The sequence below is a fragment of the Mobula birostris genome, chromosome 8 (assembly GCF_030028105.1).
Source record: "Mobula birostris isolate sMobBir1 chromosome 8, sMobBir1.hap1, whole genome shotgun sequence".
NCBI classification, from domain to species: Eukaryota; Metazoa; Chordata; class Chondrichthyes; order Myliobatiformes; family Myliobatidae; genus Mobula; species Mobula birostris.
This window is the reverse complement of record NC_092377.1, coordinates 168,059,190-168,079,937: the sequence shown is the minus strand read 5'-3', so window position 1 is coordinate 168,079,937 and position 20,748 is coordinate 168,059,190. Positions and strand designations below refer to the sequence as shown.

General features: G+C 45.2%; 1 protein-coding gene across 1 annotated transcript in view; it reads left to right on the top strand.

Annotated features, from left to right (window-relative positions):
• The window catches only part of LOC140202105 (fibroblast growth factor 17-like), a 74,971-nt gene that overhangs the window by 47,015 nt on the left and 7,208 nt on the right, over window positions 1-20,748 (top strand). The window contains exon 2 of the mRNA XM_072266963.1: window positions 19,022-19,199. Coding sequence (XP_072123064.1) covers window positions 19,022-19,199 — 178 coding nt within the window. The remainder of the gene's footprint in view (window positions 1-19,021; window positions 19,200-20,748) is intronic.

Below are 20,748 nucleotides of genomic sequence, written 5' to 3'. Positions count from 1 at the left end.
CTCAATCAACATCACTAAATCTGATTACTGGCCATTATTGTGTGACTGTTTGTAGGAGCTGGCTGCTTACTAACTGACTGTCACCTTTTCTGTGGTAGATCAGTCATTTTGAGAATGTTTTGGACTTTAAAGCATTTTGGAGCAGCTTAACATTGCAAAAGGCATATTAGAGCATTACAGGCACTTGTACACAATGCATTGTAAATGAAAATTCCCCATTTTGTCTTTTCCCTCTATCATTCCTGGTGCCGAGGTTAAATGTGTACTGGGTGTTAGTTTAATCACCGAATGGTGATGCTCGTCGCAGAGGCTGCTTCAGCTTTGAAAGTGGAATGTAGTCACTATGAGTGAGAGAGGCACCTTGGTCATTCACCCTTACACAATCATTTACCTCTGTTGTTCTCTCCCACCAATTTGTCAACATTATCAAGGGCCAACTTTATTCACCATATACACTTCCATGCATTAGGAATTTGTTGTGATATTGGTCAGGGGGCAACATGCAACAAAAAACAACATTCAGCAATTGTAAAGAATAAGATAAAAATAAAGTTAGAAGTAGGTATGGAATAAAATGTGCATTAGTGCTTAATACCAGCATCTATTTATCCAGGGAGGTATCAGGCATCAGGCATCATTATCTACTTCTCACAACTTATCCACTTGTCCACTGAACCCTTCTGTCTATTAATCTCAGTTTTCTGATCATTGTACCATCTCGTTTACCACCAAACATAGGTCTGTATATTACCTGTGTTCCTGTATCTCTCTATTATTTATCTTATCTCAAGCTCTACCCGGTTACATTTATTTCAATGGTGATATTTCTATTTTACCGCATCTCCTCATAACAGACAAGTGATTTACTGATTTTCCATCTATATAGAAAGTCACTTGTAGACTGCCCCCAGCATATACTCGACCATGTTGGTTGTGGAATCATAGAACACTACAGCACAGAAGCAGACCCTTCGGCCCATCTAGTCCATGCTGAACTATTATTCATAGTCAGTCATAGTCCTACTTTATTGATCCCGAGGGAAACTGGTTTTCGTTACAGTTGCACCAACCAAGAATAGAGTATAAATACAGCAATAGAAAACCATAAATAATTAAATAATAATATGTAAATTATGCCAGGAAATAAGTCCAGGACCAGCCTGTTGGCTCAGGGTGTCTGATCCTCCAAGGGAGGAGTTATAAGGTTTGATGGCCACAGGCAGGAATGACTTCCTATGACGCTCTGTGCTGTATCTCAGAGGAATGAGTCTCTGGCTGAATTTACTCCTGTGCCCACCCAGTACATTATGTAGTGGATGGGATACATTGACCAAGATGGCATGCAACTTGGACAGCATCCTCTTTTCAGACACCATTCTGCCTAGTTCCATTGACCAGCACCTGGACGTAACCCACCATACCTCTCAGAATCAGGTTTATTATCACCGGCATGTGACATGAAATTTGTTAACCTAGCCCATGTACTTATCCAAATTTCTCTTCAATTTTAAAATCAAACCCACGTCCAACACTTCAGCTGGCAGCTTAATCCAAAATCTCACCACCCTCTGAGTGAAAAAATCGCTCCTCAGATTCCCCTCAAATATTTCACCTTTCACCCTTAACCCATGACCTCTAGCTCTGTTCTCACGCAACCTCAGTGGGGAGAACCTGCTTGCTTTTACCCAATCTATAGCCCTCATAATTTCATATACCTTGTTTGATGCGAACAAAGTATTTCATTGGATGCTTCAATGTTTTAATGCACGTGTGGCAAATGAAGCTAACCTTTATAATATGATATCACAATATCTCAGTCTCCTTATCAATCTACAAATTTACTTCCATTCTATATGCCTAGGTTTATACATATATAAAAATCTATATTTATCATACCTTCCCCTCTAATTATTTGCAATCTGGGCTAAAACGGTATTTCTGAAGGTAGAGCCATTCTGTTTCCCATGCTGACTCTGCACGTATTTCTACTTACACAACAGATTTTTAAAAAATCTTTTCTATGTTACATACACTCAGAGGCCACTTTATTAGGTACACCTGATTATTAATGCAAATATCCAATCAGCCAATCACATGGCAGCTATTTGATGCATAAAAGCATGCAGGCATGGTCAAGAGGGCTAGAGTTTATAGAGAATGGTGCGAAAAGCAAAATAAAACATAGTGAGCGGCAGTTCTGAGGTAAAAATGCCTTGTTAATGAGCGAGGTTAGAGGAGAATGGCCAAACTGGTTCAGGCTAATGAGAACGTGACAGTAACTCAAATAACCACATGTTATAACAGTGGTGTGCAGAATGCACAACACATCAAACCTTGAAGTGGACAGGCTACAGCAGCAGAAGAGCGCTCCTGTACCTAGTAAAGTGACGACCTGGATAGATTCCAGGAGGGAAAAGAGCCACCCATTCCCCAAAGGGCTGCTCCCTGCCTTTCACTCTCTGCCCTGTCACCAGCACTGCCTTTCTGCAAGTCACTGTGGCGATGCCTTTCTCAGTCGTTCCATATTTGCAACGCCGTCTGCAGTCCCCAGGGAAGGACCACAGGCATGATAGAAAAGTGTAAAAATAGTGACCTTCTTAAAAAGCAAGACTGGGAATGCCTCCCAGGAAGAGCCAAAAAGATCTCAGTCATTCTCTCACTCCCGCTGGGTTATTTCAGCATCTGCTCCAGTAGTGCTGAGGTCACCACAGTGAGCTGCCTTGGTGGCAAATGCAGAACGTGTTAAGATTTATTTGTGTTAGCACAACATTGAGAGGCAGAGCTTGTAGTCCCTATGTACTCTCGTAATGTGAAACATGGCAGCCGTGTAGGAGTTTCAAGATGCCAGCACTGTTGTAGAATAGGAAACCACCAACCAAGCCTCACTATTCATGCATTTCTCAATGTGCTTTTCTACCTACCCACCCGATACCATAGCTTGCAGCACAGGAGGCTACTTAAAGCTTAAAGATTATAGATTTGCTTTCTATCACACTTAGATCGAAATATACAGTGAAATGCCTGCACATTCACCACCAGTTTTGTGTTTATGTAGTTATTTTACCCATCAGATAAGTGTCTCAAACTACCTGTCACAAACCTGGTCTTTATGCACATCATGTACGAAATGTTTCTTCATTTCCATGGATGCTGTCGGACCTGCTGAGCTCTTCCAGCATTCTGTGTGTGTTTCATGTGAAGCTGCAGCTTTAGTAACTGGGGTGCATGTGGGTGATGTGTTGGTACTGGATTGGCGTGTGTTGGTATTGTGTTAAGATCATAAGCAGAATTAGGCTATTTGGCTCATCGAGTCTGCTCTGCCATTCCATCAGAGTTGATTTATTATCCCCCTCAACCCCATTCTCCTGCCTTCTCCCGGTAATCTTTGATGCGCTTACTTGTTGATGTGGGTCTGTGGAATTCATCGTCACAGATGGTTGTGGAGGCCAAGTCATTGGGTATATCTAAAGCGGAGATTAATAGGTTCTTGATTAGAAAGGGTGAAAAGAAGTCCAGAATGATGCTTTGTGCAAAGTTCAGAAAGTTCGGTGAAAGTTTAGTGTCAAGTTTATTTCAAATTAGTGAAAGAGATTATAACTGTCGGCAGTGAGGGAGGGTCATTCAAAGTCTACCCACAAGATTAAAATAGAATAAATCCATTTCACACTTTTCACAACCTCAAGATATCATGAAAACAATTTACAACCAAGGGACTATTTTTGCTCAAAGTAGGATAAACAACAACCACTTTGTGCACAGGTTGCAACAAAACTAGAGGTCCTGAGTTCGAGGGAGAAGTTGGCCAGGCTGGGTCTTTATTGCTTGGAATGTGGGAGAAAGAGGGGAGACCTTACATGCGTGTTTAAAATGATGAAAGACATAGGTAAGGTGGAGGTTAGGTAAGGTAAGGCGTGGTCACGTGTATAGATCAGAATGGGAACCCAGAAACTTCAGCATAGGCTGAATCCTGTGTTGTGGTGGGAAAATAATGGACCTGTCAAGTTGCAGATTGCAAATGGAACCCGGCATGGTATCTGGGGAAAGCAAATGAGGTGAGCAAATGCATGTTAAGTGGTTGGATTCCAAGAAGCACAGAGGAACAATGGCATCCCGAACTGTAGGAAAGAGATGGTTAAGAAAGCACGGAGGGATATGTTCATTTATCGGGCAAGTTACAGGATTATAACATAGGGAGATCATATTAGAATGGTATATTACAGTTTAGGGTATAGTGTATATTAATGATTACTACACTACAGGCCAGATAAGGCATAGGAAAGGCTTGCATGAAAGTTGTCCATGCTGGAGAACTAGAGTTATGAGGAGAGTTGGGAAATATTGGGGATGTTTCATCTAAAACAGATAAGTCTGAGGGAAGATTTAATTAAGTGTCTCAAAATATGGAGCCCACTTCGGGTGAACAAGAAGGACTTGTTTCCTCCAGAAGAACGGGTGACAACTAGGGAGTGTGGGTTTCATTTAGCTGGTAGAGTGTTAGAGATGTTCTGTGTTCCACTAAGAATATGGGATCTGGAGCTCAGTATGCAGGAGCGGTGGACTGGTCACATTTGGACGGTGCTTGGCTGAGGACTTCAAAGGCAAGTCAATGGCCAAGAGGAGGGAAGTGAGATTGGCACTACTATGACTGGCATGGAGTTGACAGGACAGAAAGCCTGGTCTGTGATGATGCTGGAAGCACATCCAAAAGCAGGAAAGGTGGGTTTGAGAGGATGCCCTCACTGAGTGCACAAGACTGTTGGACACTGCTGGGGTGACGTGCCCTAGAAGAAAAACTACTGGGGAAAACATCAGGTTAAGATGATTCTGTGCAATGCAATGCAGAGCATGCAAAGGGTTAAGTGTTCCCTGGAAAGTTTCAGAACTATACTCCCACCCCCTCCCTTCTCCCCCTAACCCCGGTGCTAACCCGTGTTGTAAATTCATCATGGGAATCTTATTTTAGTTGAGATATAAATAGTTTCAGTCTCCATCACCAAGCTAAGTCTTATCTCTGGGCAAACGGTTAAAATTAGCAGGAGCGGCTGTGCATTTTCCAAAAGCGAGATTCCCTGCTGGAAATCTGTGGTATTTTGCTCCTCAGTCACCTCTTTTAGATCCACCTCGAGCCCATTTGACCTGAGCCTTTAAAGACACAAATCCTACTGACGTGGACGCAGATCCCACTTTGCTGCTGCTGTCATGCATTTGAAGGTGATTGAGAAGAATACATCAGAATTGTGGTTTGCCTGCAGGGCATAGCTTTTCTCTGCACTGAACATGCTCTCTTCTCCCTCTGAGTGTGAGACTGAGGACCTGTAAGGTTGCTTGGTTCTAGTGGGAAACACTTAAAGATTTTTTTTAAATTTCAAAATATACTTTATTCAAAAATAAATTATATACAATGAATCATTCAATAGCTTTCCATCCTTTACATACGTTTCCATCATAGTCAGTACAAATCTGTACTTATGGCCACCCATGTGGCACTCCAGTTGTTCACCTTACCACATCATTGTTGAGGGGTATACTCCCCGCCACCCGACCCCTCCCACTCCCGCGGGTGGAGAAACCTATACCGTGGTACTTCCCCACCGGGCCCTTGTGGTGGCTGCACCGAGTTTCAGTGCGTCCCTCAGCACGTACTCCTGCAGCCGAGAGTGTGCCAGTCGGCAGCATTCTCCCACAGACATCTCCATGTGCTGGCAGATCATCAAGTTTCGGGCCGATCAAAGAGCGTCTTTCACCGAGTTGATGATCTGCCAGCAGCACCGGATGTTGGTCTCCGTGTGCGTCCCCGGGAACAGCCCATAGATCAGAGAGTCCTCTGTTACGCAGCTGCTGGGGATGAAACGTGACACTAGCCCGTCCATCCTCCTCCACACCCTCTTTGCGAACTGACAGCGTGCAAAGAGGTGGGTCACAGACTCCTCCTCACTGCAGTCCTCCCATGGGCAGTGGTCACAATCCAGTTCTCAGTTGATCTCCTGGTGTGTTACCTTCCCATTCCTCTGTCGCAGCATGTCCACCAACCCAGCACACGTTTCACTTCTCCATAAGACATGGGCACCTCCAGCTGAGCTTTATTACCCATCCCTCATGTGAGCCAGTCCACGGGTCAGTAAAAAGTTAACGGGATCCTAGGCAAGAAAGAGTTAACATATGAGTAGCATTTGACTGTTCTCTGCAGTTCGGAAGATTGACGGGGAATCTCACTGAAACCTATTGAATATTGAAAAGCTTGGATAGTGTGGATGTAAAGACGTTTCCTGTAGTGAGGGAGTCTATAACCAGAGGGCACAGCCTTGAAATACAAGGACATCCCTTTAACACCGAGGTGAGGGGAGTTCCTTTAGCCAAAGGGTGGTGAATCTGTGGAATTCATTGCCACAAATGGCTGTGGAGGCCAAGTCACTGGGTATATTTAAAGTGAAGGTTGATAGGTTCTTGATTAGTCAGGGTGTCAAAGGTTATGGGGAGAAGGCAGGAGAATAAATAAATCAACTATGATGGAATGGCAGAGCAGAGTTGATGGGCTGAATGTTCTAATTTTGCTCCTAAGTCTTGTGAATTTTAGTGTATCTGCAGAATCATACGGGCTAGAGCAAGTCAGGTTTGAACACTTCCTAAAGGACACCAGGTCATGAAGGTAAAGATATGGGAACACAAGAGGGTCAGTTGGCCCTTCGTGACTTCTCCACCATTCAAGAAGAATCTGCCTAACCTTTTATCCCACCAACCCCAAAATCAAGCAATCTATATTGAATATCCTCAGTAGCTCAGCCAACCTTAGTCGTTCTGAGTGAAGTTATTTCTTCTAATCTCTCTCCTGAATAGCTGAACATTTATTTTAAGATTGTTTTAGACACCCCAGTCAGGGGAGAAACAACAGCCTCACAGCCAGCCTCTGAAATCCTATTTGTAAATTTTAATACATTACCTCTCATTCTTCTGAACGCGAGAAGGTACTGAACTAGTCTTCCATTCATTGCCAGCTCCAGATGTAGCTTTCTAAGATAAAAGGTACCAGTTCTGAATGAATGTTTCTTGGAGCAGACTCAATGGGCCAAATAGCTAATTATACTCCTATGTCTTATGTTGGGTGGCAGGGTAGATATACATCTCTACTAAAGGAGACGTAAAGCACTCCTTCCCTCCGCTAGCCTGCAGGTCACCCTTGGGCAAGGCGTAGCACCTGCTTAGCCCGGATCAGGGTCACGTGAAGCCATGGGAGCAGGTAGCAGCCGGTGCAGATCACAAGTCCTGGTTACGTGACCACTGACGCCAGGCAGGCAATCTCTGAAGAGTATTGGTAGTGGCTGGGGTCACCCGTCTTGTAAAGACACTGCCCAGAAGAAAGCAATGTCACACCACTTCTGTAGAAAATTTGCCAAGAACTATCATGACCATGGAGAGACCATGATCGCCCATGTCATACGACACAGCACCTAACGAACGAACAATGTCTTATGGAATCTTCAACATGTCTCTTCCCTTGTTGCTGATCAGCCATCTCAGAGGGGTGACAGCAGGGAAATGAGGCACCAGCCTGAGTTTTACAGAATTTACCTGAGTTATTGAGAATGGCTGAACAGGTTAGCGCTTTATTCCCTGGAGCATAGGAGAACGAGGGAAGATTTGATAGAGGTATACAAAATCATTAGGGCTACAGATAGAGTAAACGTAAACAGATTTTTACCACTGAGATTGGGTGTGATTAGATCTAGAGGTCACAGGCTAAGGGCGAAAGGTGAAATATTTATGGGGAACATGAGGGTGAATCTCTTCACCCACAGGGTGGTGAGAGTGTGGAACCAGCTGCCAGAGGAAGTAGTGAATGAGAGTTCAATTGCAACATTTAAGAGAAATTTGGATAAGTACATGGATGGGACATGGAGGCCTGTCCATCACTTAGAACCATAGCACCATAGAACACAACAGCACAGAAAACAGGCCATTCGGCCCTTCTAGTCTGTGCCGAAACATTATTCCGCTAGTCCCATTGACCTGCACCCAGTCCATAACCCTCCAGACCTCTCCTATCCGCGTACAGTACTGATCCAATTTATTCTTAAAACTTAAGATTGAGCCCGCATTTACCACAGAGGAGCAGAATTAAGGCCATTTAGCCCATCGAGTCTGCTCCACCATTCAATCATGGCTGATCCTTTTTTCTCCTCCCCAGCCTTCTCTCCGTAACCTTTAAACACAAAATAATCTGCAGATGCTAGGGTCAAAGCAACACTCACAACACGCTGGAGGAACTCAGCAGGTCAGGCAGCGTCCGTGGAAATGATCAGTCAACCTTTCGGGCCGGAACCCTTAATCAGGACTGAAGAGGGAAGGGGCAGAGGCCCTATAAAGAAGGTGGGGGGAGGGTGGGAAGGAGAAGGCTGGTAGGTTCCAGGTGAAAAACCAGTAAGGGGAAAGATAAAGGGCTGGGGGAGGGGAAGCAGGGAGGGGATAGGCAGGAAAGGTGAAGAAGGAATAGGGGAAAGCACAATGGGTAGTAGAAGGAGGCGGAACCATGAGGGAGGTGATAGGCAGCTGGGGGAGGGGGCAGAGTGACATAGGGATAGAGGAAGGGAGGGGGAGGGAATTACCGGAAGTTGGAGAATTCTGTGTTCATACCAAGGGGCTGGAAACTACCTAGACGGTATATGAGGTGTTGCTCCTCCAGCCTGAGTTTAGCCTCATCATGGCAGTAGAGGAAGCCATATATGGACATATCCAAATGGGAATGTGAAGCAGAGTTGAAGTGGGTGGCTACTGGGAGATCCTGTCTGTTGTGGCAGACGGAGCGGAGGTGCTCGACGAAGCGGTCCCCCAATCTGCGTCGGGTTTCACCGATGTAGAGGAGGCCGCACCGGGTGCACCGGATGCAATAGATGACCCCAACAGACCCACAAGTGAAGTGTTGCCTCACCTGGAAGGACTGTTTGGGGCCCTGAATGGTGGCAAGAGAGGAGGTGTAGGGACAGGTGTAGCACTTATGCTTACAGGGATAAGTGCCGGGTGGGAGATGAGTGGGGAGAGACGTGTGGATCAGGGAGTCACGGAGTGACTGATCCCTGTGGAAAGCGGAGAGGGGTGGAGAGGGAAAGATGTGCTTAGTGGTGGGATCCTGTCGAAGGCGGCGGAAGTTGTGGAGGATAATGTGCTGGATCCGGAGGCTGGTGGGGTGGTAGGTGAGGACAAGGGGAACTCTGTCCCCGTTGTGGTGACGGGAGGATGGGGTGAGAGCCGAAGTGCGGGAAATGGAGGAGATGCGGGTGAGGGCATCATTGATTACAGCAGAAGGGAAACCACGATCCTTAAAGAAAGAGGACATTTGAGATGTCCTGGAACGGAAAACCTCATCCTGGGAGCAGATGCGGCGGAGGCGGAGGAACTGGGAATAGGGAATGGCATTTTTGCATGTGGCGGGGTGGAAAGAGGTATAGTCGAGGTAGTTATGAGAGTCAGTGGGCTTGTAGAAGATGTCAATGAACAGTCTGTCTCCAGAGATGGAGACCGAGAGATCGAGAAAGGGGAGAAAAATGTCAGAGATAGACCAAGTGAATTTGAGAGCTGGGTGGAAGTTTGAAGTAAAGTTGATGAAATTGACGAGCTCAGCATGGGTGCAGGAAGCAGCACCAATGCAGTCGTCAATGTAGCGAAGGAAAAGTTGGGGAGCAGTACCAGAATAGGTTTGGAGCACAGACTGTTCCACATAACCTACGAAGAGGCAGGCATAGCTGGGGCCCAAACAAGTGCCCATAGCTACACCCTTGGTCTGAAGAAAGTGGGAAGAGACAAAAGAGAAGTTATTAAGTGTGAACTGTAACCTTTGATGCCGGGTCCCTGCCCACCACACCTCCATTTCTATCTGCAGATAAACAGTTCAGCAAGGACTAGACGGGCCAAAGGATCTGTTTCTGAGCTGTAGTGCTCTTTGACTCGATGACAGTGTATCAGGCTTGGAGTGATTTTTTTTTTATTAAGTGCAATCGTGAACAATAATCAGATCAGAAATGCTGATCAAGTCAGCTAGTTCCCAAAGAGAACTCTGATAGGCCAATCAGATGGTTCACTGCTGCTCAGAGAACAGGCACAAGGGTCGCTAGCCCCTGTACCCCAGAAACACACGGGAGCGGTGCGGCGGAGGTACGTGCTGTGCATGACCCGATCTGAAAGCATCATGTTGACTCATAACAGATCGTGTTCACGTGGAACAGCTTAGTCAAGGATGGGGTGATCAGCACTGATGGACAAATTATACCTCCACTACCCCGGCATGCCTGTTCGCGCACACTGGAGTGTCTGGGACTGGGCGACATTGTGGCAATTATGTCGTAGTGTCACAGGGATGAGAACGTCTCAGTCCCAGGTCAATGTGGCATTTGAAAGAAGAGAGTTCTCTCCAGTGGTCTGGACCTCAGGCCAGACCAGTGACTCTTTTCCCATTCCTGTGCGGGATCTTGTGCTGCCAAATTAGCTGTCAAACATTCTAAGTTATTACAGTAGAGTAGAGTAGAGTATTCCACTGGAAACAAAAGAGATTCTGCAGATGCTGTAAATCCAGAGCAACACAGACACATTGCTGGAGATGCTCAGCTGGTCAGACAGTATCTATGAAGGAGAATAAACTATCGACATGTCAGGCTGAGACCCTTCCCTTCATCAGGATTGATCTCCACAGATGCTGTCCGACTTGCTGAGTTCCTTCAGCATTTTGTGTGTGTTACTTCATTATAAATCCTTTGGGATATCCAGGAAGGATGTGAAATTTGGGTTAACTTCTCCATATAAAGAGTCCTCAAGGCTGCCCTACCATTAAATATGACTATGGCTCATCCATGTTGGCCTCAACTTCTCTTCTGTGCCAATACCCCGTAATTCCTTGATATTTCACGTATTTATTATTTCAACTATAAATTATCAGCGTCCATCACCCTCAGGGGTAGAGAATTCCAGAGACTCACTGGCTTCTGAGAGAAGACTGTACTGTCAGGTCACCTCTGTTTTATTGACCAGGGCCTTTTCTATAACCATGTTCCCTCATTTGACCCATTTATTTCCAACTTCCTTTTTCAATCCATGCTAACATATGTCCTCCAATTCATGAAGCAGTCTCTGATGTGGCAACTTGTGAAATGTCTTTTGAAAACTTAAATACACAACTTCTACAGATTTCACTCAACTCTCCCTGCTCTTAGAAGCACAAGAAAGCAACATACACCATCAAGGGCCCCCACCATCCAGGCCGTGCCCCTTCTTGCTACTACTATTGGGCAGGAGGTACAGGAGCCTTAGGTCCATGCCATCAGGTTTAGGAACAGTACTACCCCTCAACCATCAGGCTCCTGAACTAGCATGGATAACGTCACTGACTTCAGCTCTGAACTGACTCCACTACCTATGGACTTATTTTCAAGGACTTTACAAATCATGTCCTCAGTTTTACTTATTTATTTCTTATTTGTACAATTTGTCTTCCTTTTCACATTAGCTGTTTCCATCCACCACACCACCATCCATCTCCACACACCACATCCCTACCTCCTGTTCCATCACATCTCCAACCTCCATCACACCTCCATCTCCATCCACCACACCACCATCCATCTCCACACACCACACCCCATCTCATGTTCCATCACATCTCCAACCTCCATCACACCTCCATCTCCATCCACCACACCACCATCCATCTCCACACACCACACCCCATCTCATGTTCCATCACATCTCCAACCCTCATCCACCACCATACACCATACCACAACCGCTTGTTCCATCATGTCTAACCCTCATCCGATGCTTCCAACTCTATCCATCTCCACACACCACATCTCTACCTCCTGTTCCATCACATGCCCAACGTCCATCACCATCCACCACACCACTGTCCATCTCCACACACCATATCACCACCTCCTGTTCCATCACAAGTCTAACCCCTGTCCACCATACCTCCATCTTCATCCACCACACCTCCATCCCCATCCACCACACTTTCCATCTCCACACACCTTCTGTTCCATCACATGTCCAACCCCTGGTCCACCACACCTTCTCCCATCCTCATCCATTCTTCTGCTTCACTATGTCAGGTTGGACCATTTCTGTTGCCCCGTGACTTGGTGCAAAGAATCACTGAACTGTCATCCCATTTCTTGGTCACCTCTGAGCACCCGACTGCAGTCTGCAAGTGGAGATATGAAGGCACCCACCTGCTGCACAGCCGATGACATTTTCTTGAAGTGGAGGAATGCACAACAAGATCTCGCAATCAGTGACTGAAGGAACAGGGAGACACATTAATCCCTACTGGAGTCACACTAATGTTGTGAGATCACCTACAACAGTGGACCATTGAAACCAATTACTCCTTTAACTATGGCGGAAGTCAGATCCAACATTTCAGGAAATGTGGAGGCAAGGAAGTCAGTTTAGAACCATTTCTCCCATTTGCACACCCACTCAGCACAGTTCATGGCTGAAAATCAGAACCTTGTGTCGAAAACTCCGTAGTCAGCCTCCTCTCTGGGTTTCTGTGTTGAGAGTGTATTTTTGGCTTCCCATAGACACCTTCCTATATCAAAGAATCTTTAGTCTAAGTACTCTTAACGTCTGTAAGATCTTACTTTCCATTTCTGCAATTATGATCCGACTTTGGAATCATATTTTTCAAATACAAATGTCTATTCCTGTGTTATGGAATATGAGGCCCTGTGGTAGTGTATTGGTTAGCACGATGCTGTCACATCTCGGAGCATCAGAGTTCAATTCTGACGTCATTTGTAAGGCGTCCTCTCCTAGAATGTATGGGTTTTCCCTGGGTGTTCCAGTTTCTTCCCACAGTCCAAAGGCATACTGGTTGGTAGGTTTGTTGGTCATTGTAAATTACTCTGTGATTGGGCTAGGGTTAAATCTGGGGTTGCTGGGCAGCATGGCTCGAAAGGCCAAAAGGATCTATTCCACACTGTATCTCAATAAATCAATTAGTTAATTTATAATGGCTGTATAAACACGTCACGGTATATTACAGCCCGTTACCAGTGGTGGCACTGTAGGACATGGTTTGCAGCTTTGCAGCTGAGATCCTTCACTCAATGACAGACGTTCCGTTGTTCCAACTAATTCACCTACTCGCTTAACCATTCAAGATAATAAGTCAAAGTACTGCATAAGAATACAACAGGACAACAATATCAAACCTGTCAGAATTACACCCTGTTCCAATTATTGGCCCTCTTGTCACTACCAGCATTGGGCAGGAGGTCCCACACCACCAGGCTGAGGAACAGTTATCACCTTCGACCATCAGGCTCCTGAACTGGTGTGAACCTCAACTCTGAACTGATCCTATGACCTATGGACTCACTACAACTCACGTTCTCAATATTATTTATTATTTGCTGTTTGTCTTCTTTTGCACATTGGTTATTTGTCAGTCTTTGTTTATGCATAATTTCCATAAATTCTATTCTATTTCTTTTTCCCTTGTAAATCCCTGCAAGAAAATGAACCTCAAGGTAGTATATGATAACAGATAAGAACTTAGGTAATAAATATACTTTGAACTTTGAACTTTTCTCCCCACTTCACCTGCAGGCTATTTTTGCTCTTGCCCTGTGTACCATATGTGGCTTTTAAGAAAAGCTCACTGATAGAAGTGACTTGGCCAACAAAATAGGCTGGCAGAAGGGGTAAGCTTCGCGTGCACCTCGGAAGTGAACGATCTACTATTAGTCCTGTGGAACTCCTTGCACAGGGTCATTTATTGTGCTTGAAGAAGGCAGCAGCTGAATCAAAAGGGGAATTAAATTCATGGTTAAATAAACCCACAATTCTGAAAAAGCAGAGTAGGTGCATGGGGAGTCCTCCTTGTTTAAGGCCTTTGGTTTGTGCCAGAGCCTTCCTTATTCAGTGAGGAAAGATTGGTTGGTGCATCTGCATTTAAAGATCAAAGGGAGCATTCAGGCTCTGGGTCTAGCCAATCGTTACATCTCTATATGGAACTGAGAGTCACACAGACCTCATGTTTAGCCCTAGCTCTCGGGGTGAAACTGCCAAATGGAATTTGAGAATATTTATGCATTGTAGACACATGTCCACAGGAGAATAGATGGCGGCTCAGTTCAGTCAACTGCACGGAAAATATGCTGCAGTGAGAAGGAACATTTTTGTCTGAATGATAAAAATAGAAAATAGGAAAAAAGAGCCTGTGAATGGATAACGGAACTGTTAGATCTTCCTGAACCTTCCTGCGGACCACCAGGGCAGTGATATTCAGTGGGACCCTCCACTTTAAACATAATACCCTTCCTGTATTTGGGAGGACTGCTCAAGAATGGGCGGATACAGACAGGCCGGCAAAAAGGGAAACAGCTGAACATGTTGGAAGGCAGAAGTTTAAGTGGATACAGGACAGACTGTAGATAACTGAGATCTGGCACAACACACACAAAATACTGGAGGAACTCAGCAAGTCAAGCAGCATCTATGGAGGGGAATAACCAGTCAATGTTTTGTGCTGAGCTCTCACGGGAACTGGAAAGGAAGAGGGCAGAAGCCAGAAATAGAAGGGTGGGGTGGGGGTAGGTTGAAGGGCATGAGCTGGAAGGTGATAGGTAAGACAGGTGAAGGAGAAAATGGATATGTGGTAGGGGGGGAAGGGGATGGAGTAAGAAGATGGGAGTTGATAGGTGGTAAAGAGGTAAAGAAGAAGAAATCTCATAAGAGGACAGTGGGCCAAAGAGAAGGAGGTGGGAAACCAGAGGGAGGAAGATGTGAGGGGTGAACAGATTGTGAGAGTGGGGAGGAGAAAGAGAGGGCATAAAGGGGCAAGAGAGATAAGGTAAAACAAGTTTAGGTACTTTAATTGGTAAATAGATGGAGATAGTTGTTGACAAGTTACATAGGTCAAATGGTTTAATTTGATAGGTGGATGAATGGACAGGTCGGCCAACAGAGGAGTAAAAAAAAAAGATAAAGATTAATAGGAAAATGAAGAAATATCCTACGTGATGATAACAGCCTTAGGATATCCCAGAACACGGATAAGTCCCTGGGGCCTGACGGAATATTCCCCAGGCTGCTCCACGAGGTGAGGGAAGAGATTGCTGAGCCTCTGGCTAGGAACTTTATGTCCTCGTTGTCCACAGGAATCGTACTGGAGGATTGGAGGGAGGCGAATGTTGTCCCCTTGTTCAAAAAAAGTAGTAGGGTTAGTCCGGGTAATTATAGAGCAGTGAGCCTTACGTCTGTGGTGGGAAAGCTGTTGGAAAAGATTCTTAGAGATAGGATCTCTGGGCATTTAGAGAATCATGGTCTGATCAGGGACAGTCAGCATGGCTTTGTGAAGGGCAGATCCTGTCTAACAAGCCTGATAGAGTTCTTTGAGGAGGTGACCAGGCATATAGATGAGGGTAGTGCAGTGGATGTGATCTATATGGATTTTAGTAAGACATTTGACAAGGGTCCACACGGTAGGCTTATTCAGAAAGTCAGAAGGCATGGGATCCAGGGAAGTTTGGCCAGGTGGATTCAGAATTGGCTTGCCTGCAGAAGGCAGAGGGTGGTGGTGGAGGGAGTACATTCAGATTGGAGGATTGTGACTAGTGGTGTCCCACAAGGATCTGTTCTGGGACCTCTACTTTTCGTAATTTTTATTAACGACCTGGACGCGGGGGTAGAAGGGTGGGTTGGCAAGTTTGCAGACGACACAAAGGTTGGTGGTGTTGTAGATAGTGTAGAGGATTGTTGAAGATTGCAGAGAGACATTGATAGGATGCAGAAGTGGGCTGAGAAGTGGCAGATGGAGTTCAACCCGGAGAAGTGTGAGGTGGTACACTTTGGAGGGACAAACTCCAAGGCAGAGTACAAAGTAAATGGCAGGATACTTGGTAGTGTGGAGGAGCAGAAGGATCTCGGTGTACATGTCCACAGATCCCTGAAAGTTGCCTCACAGGTGGATAGGGTAGTTAAGAAAGCTTATGGGGTGTTAGCTTTCATAAGTCGAGGGATAGAGTTTAAGAGTCGCGATGTAATGATGCAGCTCTATAAAACTCTGGTTAGGCCACACTTGGAGTACTGTGTCCAGTTCTGGTCACCTCACTATAGGAAGGATGTGGAAGCATTGGAAAGGGTACAGAGGAGATTTACCAGGATGCTGCCTGGTTTAGAGAGTATGCATTATGATCAGAGATTAAGGCAGCTAGGGCTTTACTCTTTGGAGAGAAGGAGGATGAGAGGAGACATGATAGAGGTGTACAAGATAATAAGAGGAATAGATAGAGTGGATAGCCAGCGTCTCTTCCCCAGGGCACTACTGCTCAATACAAGAGGACATGACTTTAAGGTAAGGGGTGGGAAGTTCAAGGGGGATATTAGAGGAAGGTTTTTTACTCAGAGAGTGGTTGGTGCATGGAATACACTGCCTGAGTCAGTGGTGGAGGCAGATACACTAGTGAGACTACTAGACAGGTATATGGAGGAATTTAAGGTGGGGGCTTATATGGGAGGCAGGGTTTGAGGGTCAACACAACATTGTGGGCCGAAGGGCCTGTACTGTGCTGTACTATTCTACGTTCGATGTTCTAATACCTGAACCCAGTATAATATCGTTTTGAAAAATAGCTATGTTTATAATGTGGGAATGTACAGTAATTTAGCCTACAGAGCTATAAACAAAAAGTCTAACAAGGTTATTAGTAGATGTACTAAAGGAAGTTACTAGTAGGAATTATGGAAATGAATAAATAGTCGATGTGTTGGCCCAAAGTGACTACTGTTCATTCATTTTCATGGATGCTGCCTGACCTGCTGAGTTCCTCCAGTATGTTGTGTGTGTTGCTCGGTTTCCAGCATCTGCAGAATCTCTTGTGTTATTAAACAATTTACCTGATCAGTACCTTTATAGGGCCTTACTCTCTGCCCAGGTAACTGCACAGTAGAGTACCTGAGATGCCTGCTTTGGAACATTATCGTTTTTCATACATTGCATTGTGTTTCTTTATTTTCCTGTAAATGCTTACAGGAAAATTAATCACAATGTAGAATACAGTGACATATGCATAATTTGATAATAAATTTACTTTGAAGATTAAACTTTGAGAAAGCTGCTAAAGAAATATAGGTCTTTCCCATCTCCCAGCTCTCCAAAGAGTTTTGAAAACACTGTTTATTTCATCACCAGTACATCTGCACTGCTAGTCCCATGTACCAACCACCCACCATGCTTCCTGAGGGGTATTAAGGGGATTAATCTCTGGGTAATGTAAATTGGAATTGGATACATCCATGGCCTTTTCCTGTTTTACTGACAGTAAGGGAGAGACGGAGATTGGTCCTCAACCAGCTGTGATTACCAGTATTCTCTATCCTCCAGTCTCTTGGTCTGGAGTTCCCACAATTGATGATTAAAATGTCCAGTTTATTCATCTGTTACTGCACAACGAGCTCCAGAGGTTTTAGAAATGAAGGCGGGGGAAGAATTATTAAATATTTAAAGATTAGCTTTATTTGTACATTGAAACAAAATGCATCATTTTGCGTGATCATCCAACACAGTTCAAGGGTGTGCTGGGGGCAGCCTGCAAGTGTTGCCACGTTTCCAGCGCCAACGTAGCCTTCCCACGGCTCACTAACCCTGACCCGTACAGTATGTCTTTGGAATGTGGGAGGGAACCAGAGTGCCCGGTCAGAGGGAGAATCCTCAAACCCCCTACAGAGAATGGGAGGAATTGGACCCCATTTGCTGGTACGTTAAAGTGCTCTGCTAGTCACCCCGCCATGTGCTGCCATCCCAAGTTGGCGGGTTAATGGTCTGCTGTGAGTTGTCTCTCATGTTTGGGTGAAGGGGAGAGTAACATGAGATTAATGTAAGTACTCAATGCTCAGCACAGACTTAGTGAGCCAAGGTGCCTGTCTCCATGTCAGACCATAAGACATAGGAGAAAATTAGGCCATTCAGCCCATCGACTCTGCTCTGCCATTCAATTACTTTCCCTCTCAACCTGCCTTCTCCCCATAACCTTTGACACCCTTACGAATCAAGAACCTATCAACGTCCACTTTAAGTACACCCACTGACTTGGCCTCCACAGCCGTCTGTGGCAATGAATTCCACAAATCTGCCACCCTCTGGCTAGAGAAATTCCTCTCCATCTCTGTTCTAAAGGGACATCCCTCTGTTCTGAGGCTGTGCTGAGGAAACATCCTCTCCACACCCACTCGATCTATTTCTGTAGTTACTTAAGCCCATCGCCCTACTGGGGCGCAGGCCACCAACAGCAGCTTGTCAGAGTTTCAAGTTGTCCCCAAGTGCAGCCCATTTTCTTGCTGTATACTATTTCTTCCAGGAATGAGGCTTTGGAGCTTCTGTTGGCGTATCTGTAGCTCTGGGTTGTTACGGGGTGGGGTGGCTCACCCCATGCCCAACCCCCCTCCTTTCGCAGCCGGGCTTGGGACTGTCCATGGTGGAGTTCCCCTCTAACTAGGCCTGACAAGATTCAGTAGGTTTCAAAGACATTCCCCCCTCACTCTTCCATACTGCAGTTAGCCATCAAGTGTTCCTCGTATGTTAACCCTTTCATTCTTGGGATCGTTTTTTGTGAACCTTCTCTGGACCCTCTCCAATGCCAGCACATCCTTTCTTAGAGATGGGGCCCAAAGCTGCACACAATTCTCCGAATGTGGTCTGACCAGTATCTTATAAAGTCCAGCATTACATCCTTGCTCTCTATATTCTAATCCTCTCAAAATGAATGCTAACATTTGCATTAGTCAGGTTGGAAATATTGGCTGCCCCATGGCGAGGGAGTGTTAATGCGATGATTGGTGGTGGGGAATGGGTGGGGTAGGGTTCATGTAGCCTCCAGGGCCATGCCCCACCACTGCAGACACCCTCAGTATTGCTGGTGGTGTGAGTATGCAGAGACAGGGACTGGGGCACATCGTGTGATCTGCGCCAGATCGCTGGGCTCCGGCAGAGTAAAAGCAAATTGATTTTATTTCTCCCTTTGTAAACTAAAAGGGGGAGAATCAATCGTCTCCTAATTTTAATCAGCACGTCAAAGACCACGCTCGGAACACGGACCAGCTGAGCCACAGACACATCCGCGTCTACCAGCTCTACAGTCGCACCAGCGGTAAGCACGTCCAGATCCTCGGCAAGAGAATCAACGCAACTGCTGAAGATGGCAGCAAATACGGTGAGAAATCCCGCTGACAACGCCGACGTACCGACTAGCTCAGCTCAAGCCCCAACTGTGTTCACAGTCAGAATCAGGTGCAATATCACTGGCAGATGTTGTGAAATTTGTGGCTCTGTGGCAGTGGTACAGTGCAATATATAATAATAAACTATAAATTACATTAAGTATATACACTGTATAAGTAAATATGTAATTGAATTAAACATGTTGCAAAAAGAGAGAAAAAAAGAAAGATAAATGCTGAGTAGTGAGGCCATGTACGTGGGTTCATTGTCCATTCAGAAATCTGATGGTGGGTGGGAGGAAGCTGTACCTGAAACCTTGAGTGTGTGCCTTCAGGCTCCCGTACCTCCTCCCTGACGTTAGTAGTGAGAAGAGGGCATGTCCTGGCTGATGGGAGTCCTTAGTGATGGATGCCAACTCTTTGAGACATTGCCTTTTGAAGATGTCCTGTATTAAGTGTGTTGCAACATGCAACATAAAGCAACAGCATTTAACAATTATATGAATAAATAATTATATAAAAATAAAGTTAGAAGTTAAAGTACAAATATGGACTAAAATGTGCATAAATACATAAATACCAACAGGTATTTACAATGTAGTCTGTGATGCCACAGCTGACCCTGGCCGGAATGAAGGTTGGGCATCTCCTGTCAATCAAAAATGGTGTCTATCAATTATTGTAATTTATTTTACACACTCAATTCACATGCTGCAACCTTCTCAACACCAGATTAAATGGACTCAACTCTGAAATTTTGAGTAACGGGGTAGTTAGGATAATCACTCCATGTTAATTTTTGCAAGTCAGTCAGAAAACAACCAAAATCTTCAGACTGATGTTCCAAGTAATATATGTACGCCTAGGAGTGAATTTCAGAATGGAATATACCGAGGGATTGAGGAGATGCATAATAGATGCCCAGGAGTGAGTTAAAATGGGAATCACATCAAGGGATTTACGATTAATGTAGCTGGGAGCGAGATTCAGGCTGGAACTGAATTGAGGGATCTGACTGGTTTATAGATAGACCGAGAGATCTCTTGATGCGAGTTAAGGCTAATTGAGGGATTCGGAGTATTTATATGAAATAATAGACTTACAGGTGTAAGTTACCAGACAGAATTTAATCGAGAAGATTGGTTGGGTGGAGGATATAGACATGGACCAACAGTATTGAGGAACAAGGAATAGACTGGAATGTAATCAAAGGGTTTACATTATACTCATTTTGACCATTAAAACATGCGGGAACCTTCACAAACTCCCACAGCCCCAAATGATCCTGGGATTTCAATTTCTGAGGCCTACAAAAAGAAGTGAATATGGCCCAGTCCATCAAAGGTCAACTCTCCCCACCATTGAGCACATCTACACAGAATGTTGTCCTTGGAAAGCAACATCCATCATCAGAGACCCCCATCACCCAGGCCATGCTTTCTTCTCACTGCTGCCATCAGGAAGAAGGTACAGGAGACTCAGGACTCACACCAGCAGGTTCAGGAACGGTTATTACCCCTCAGCCATCAGGATTTGAACCAG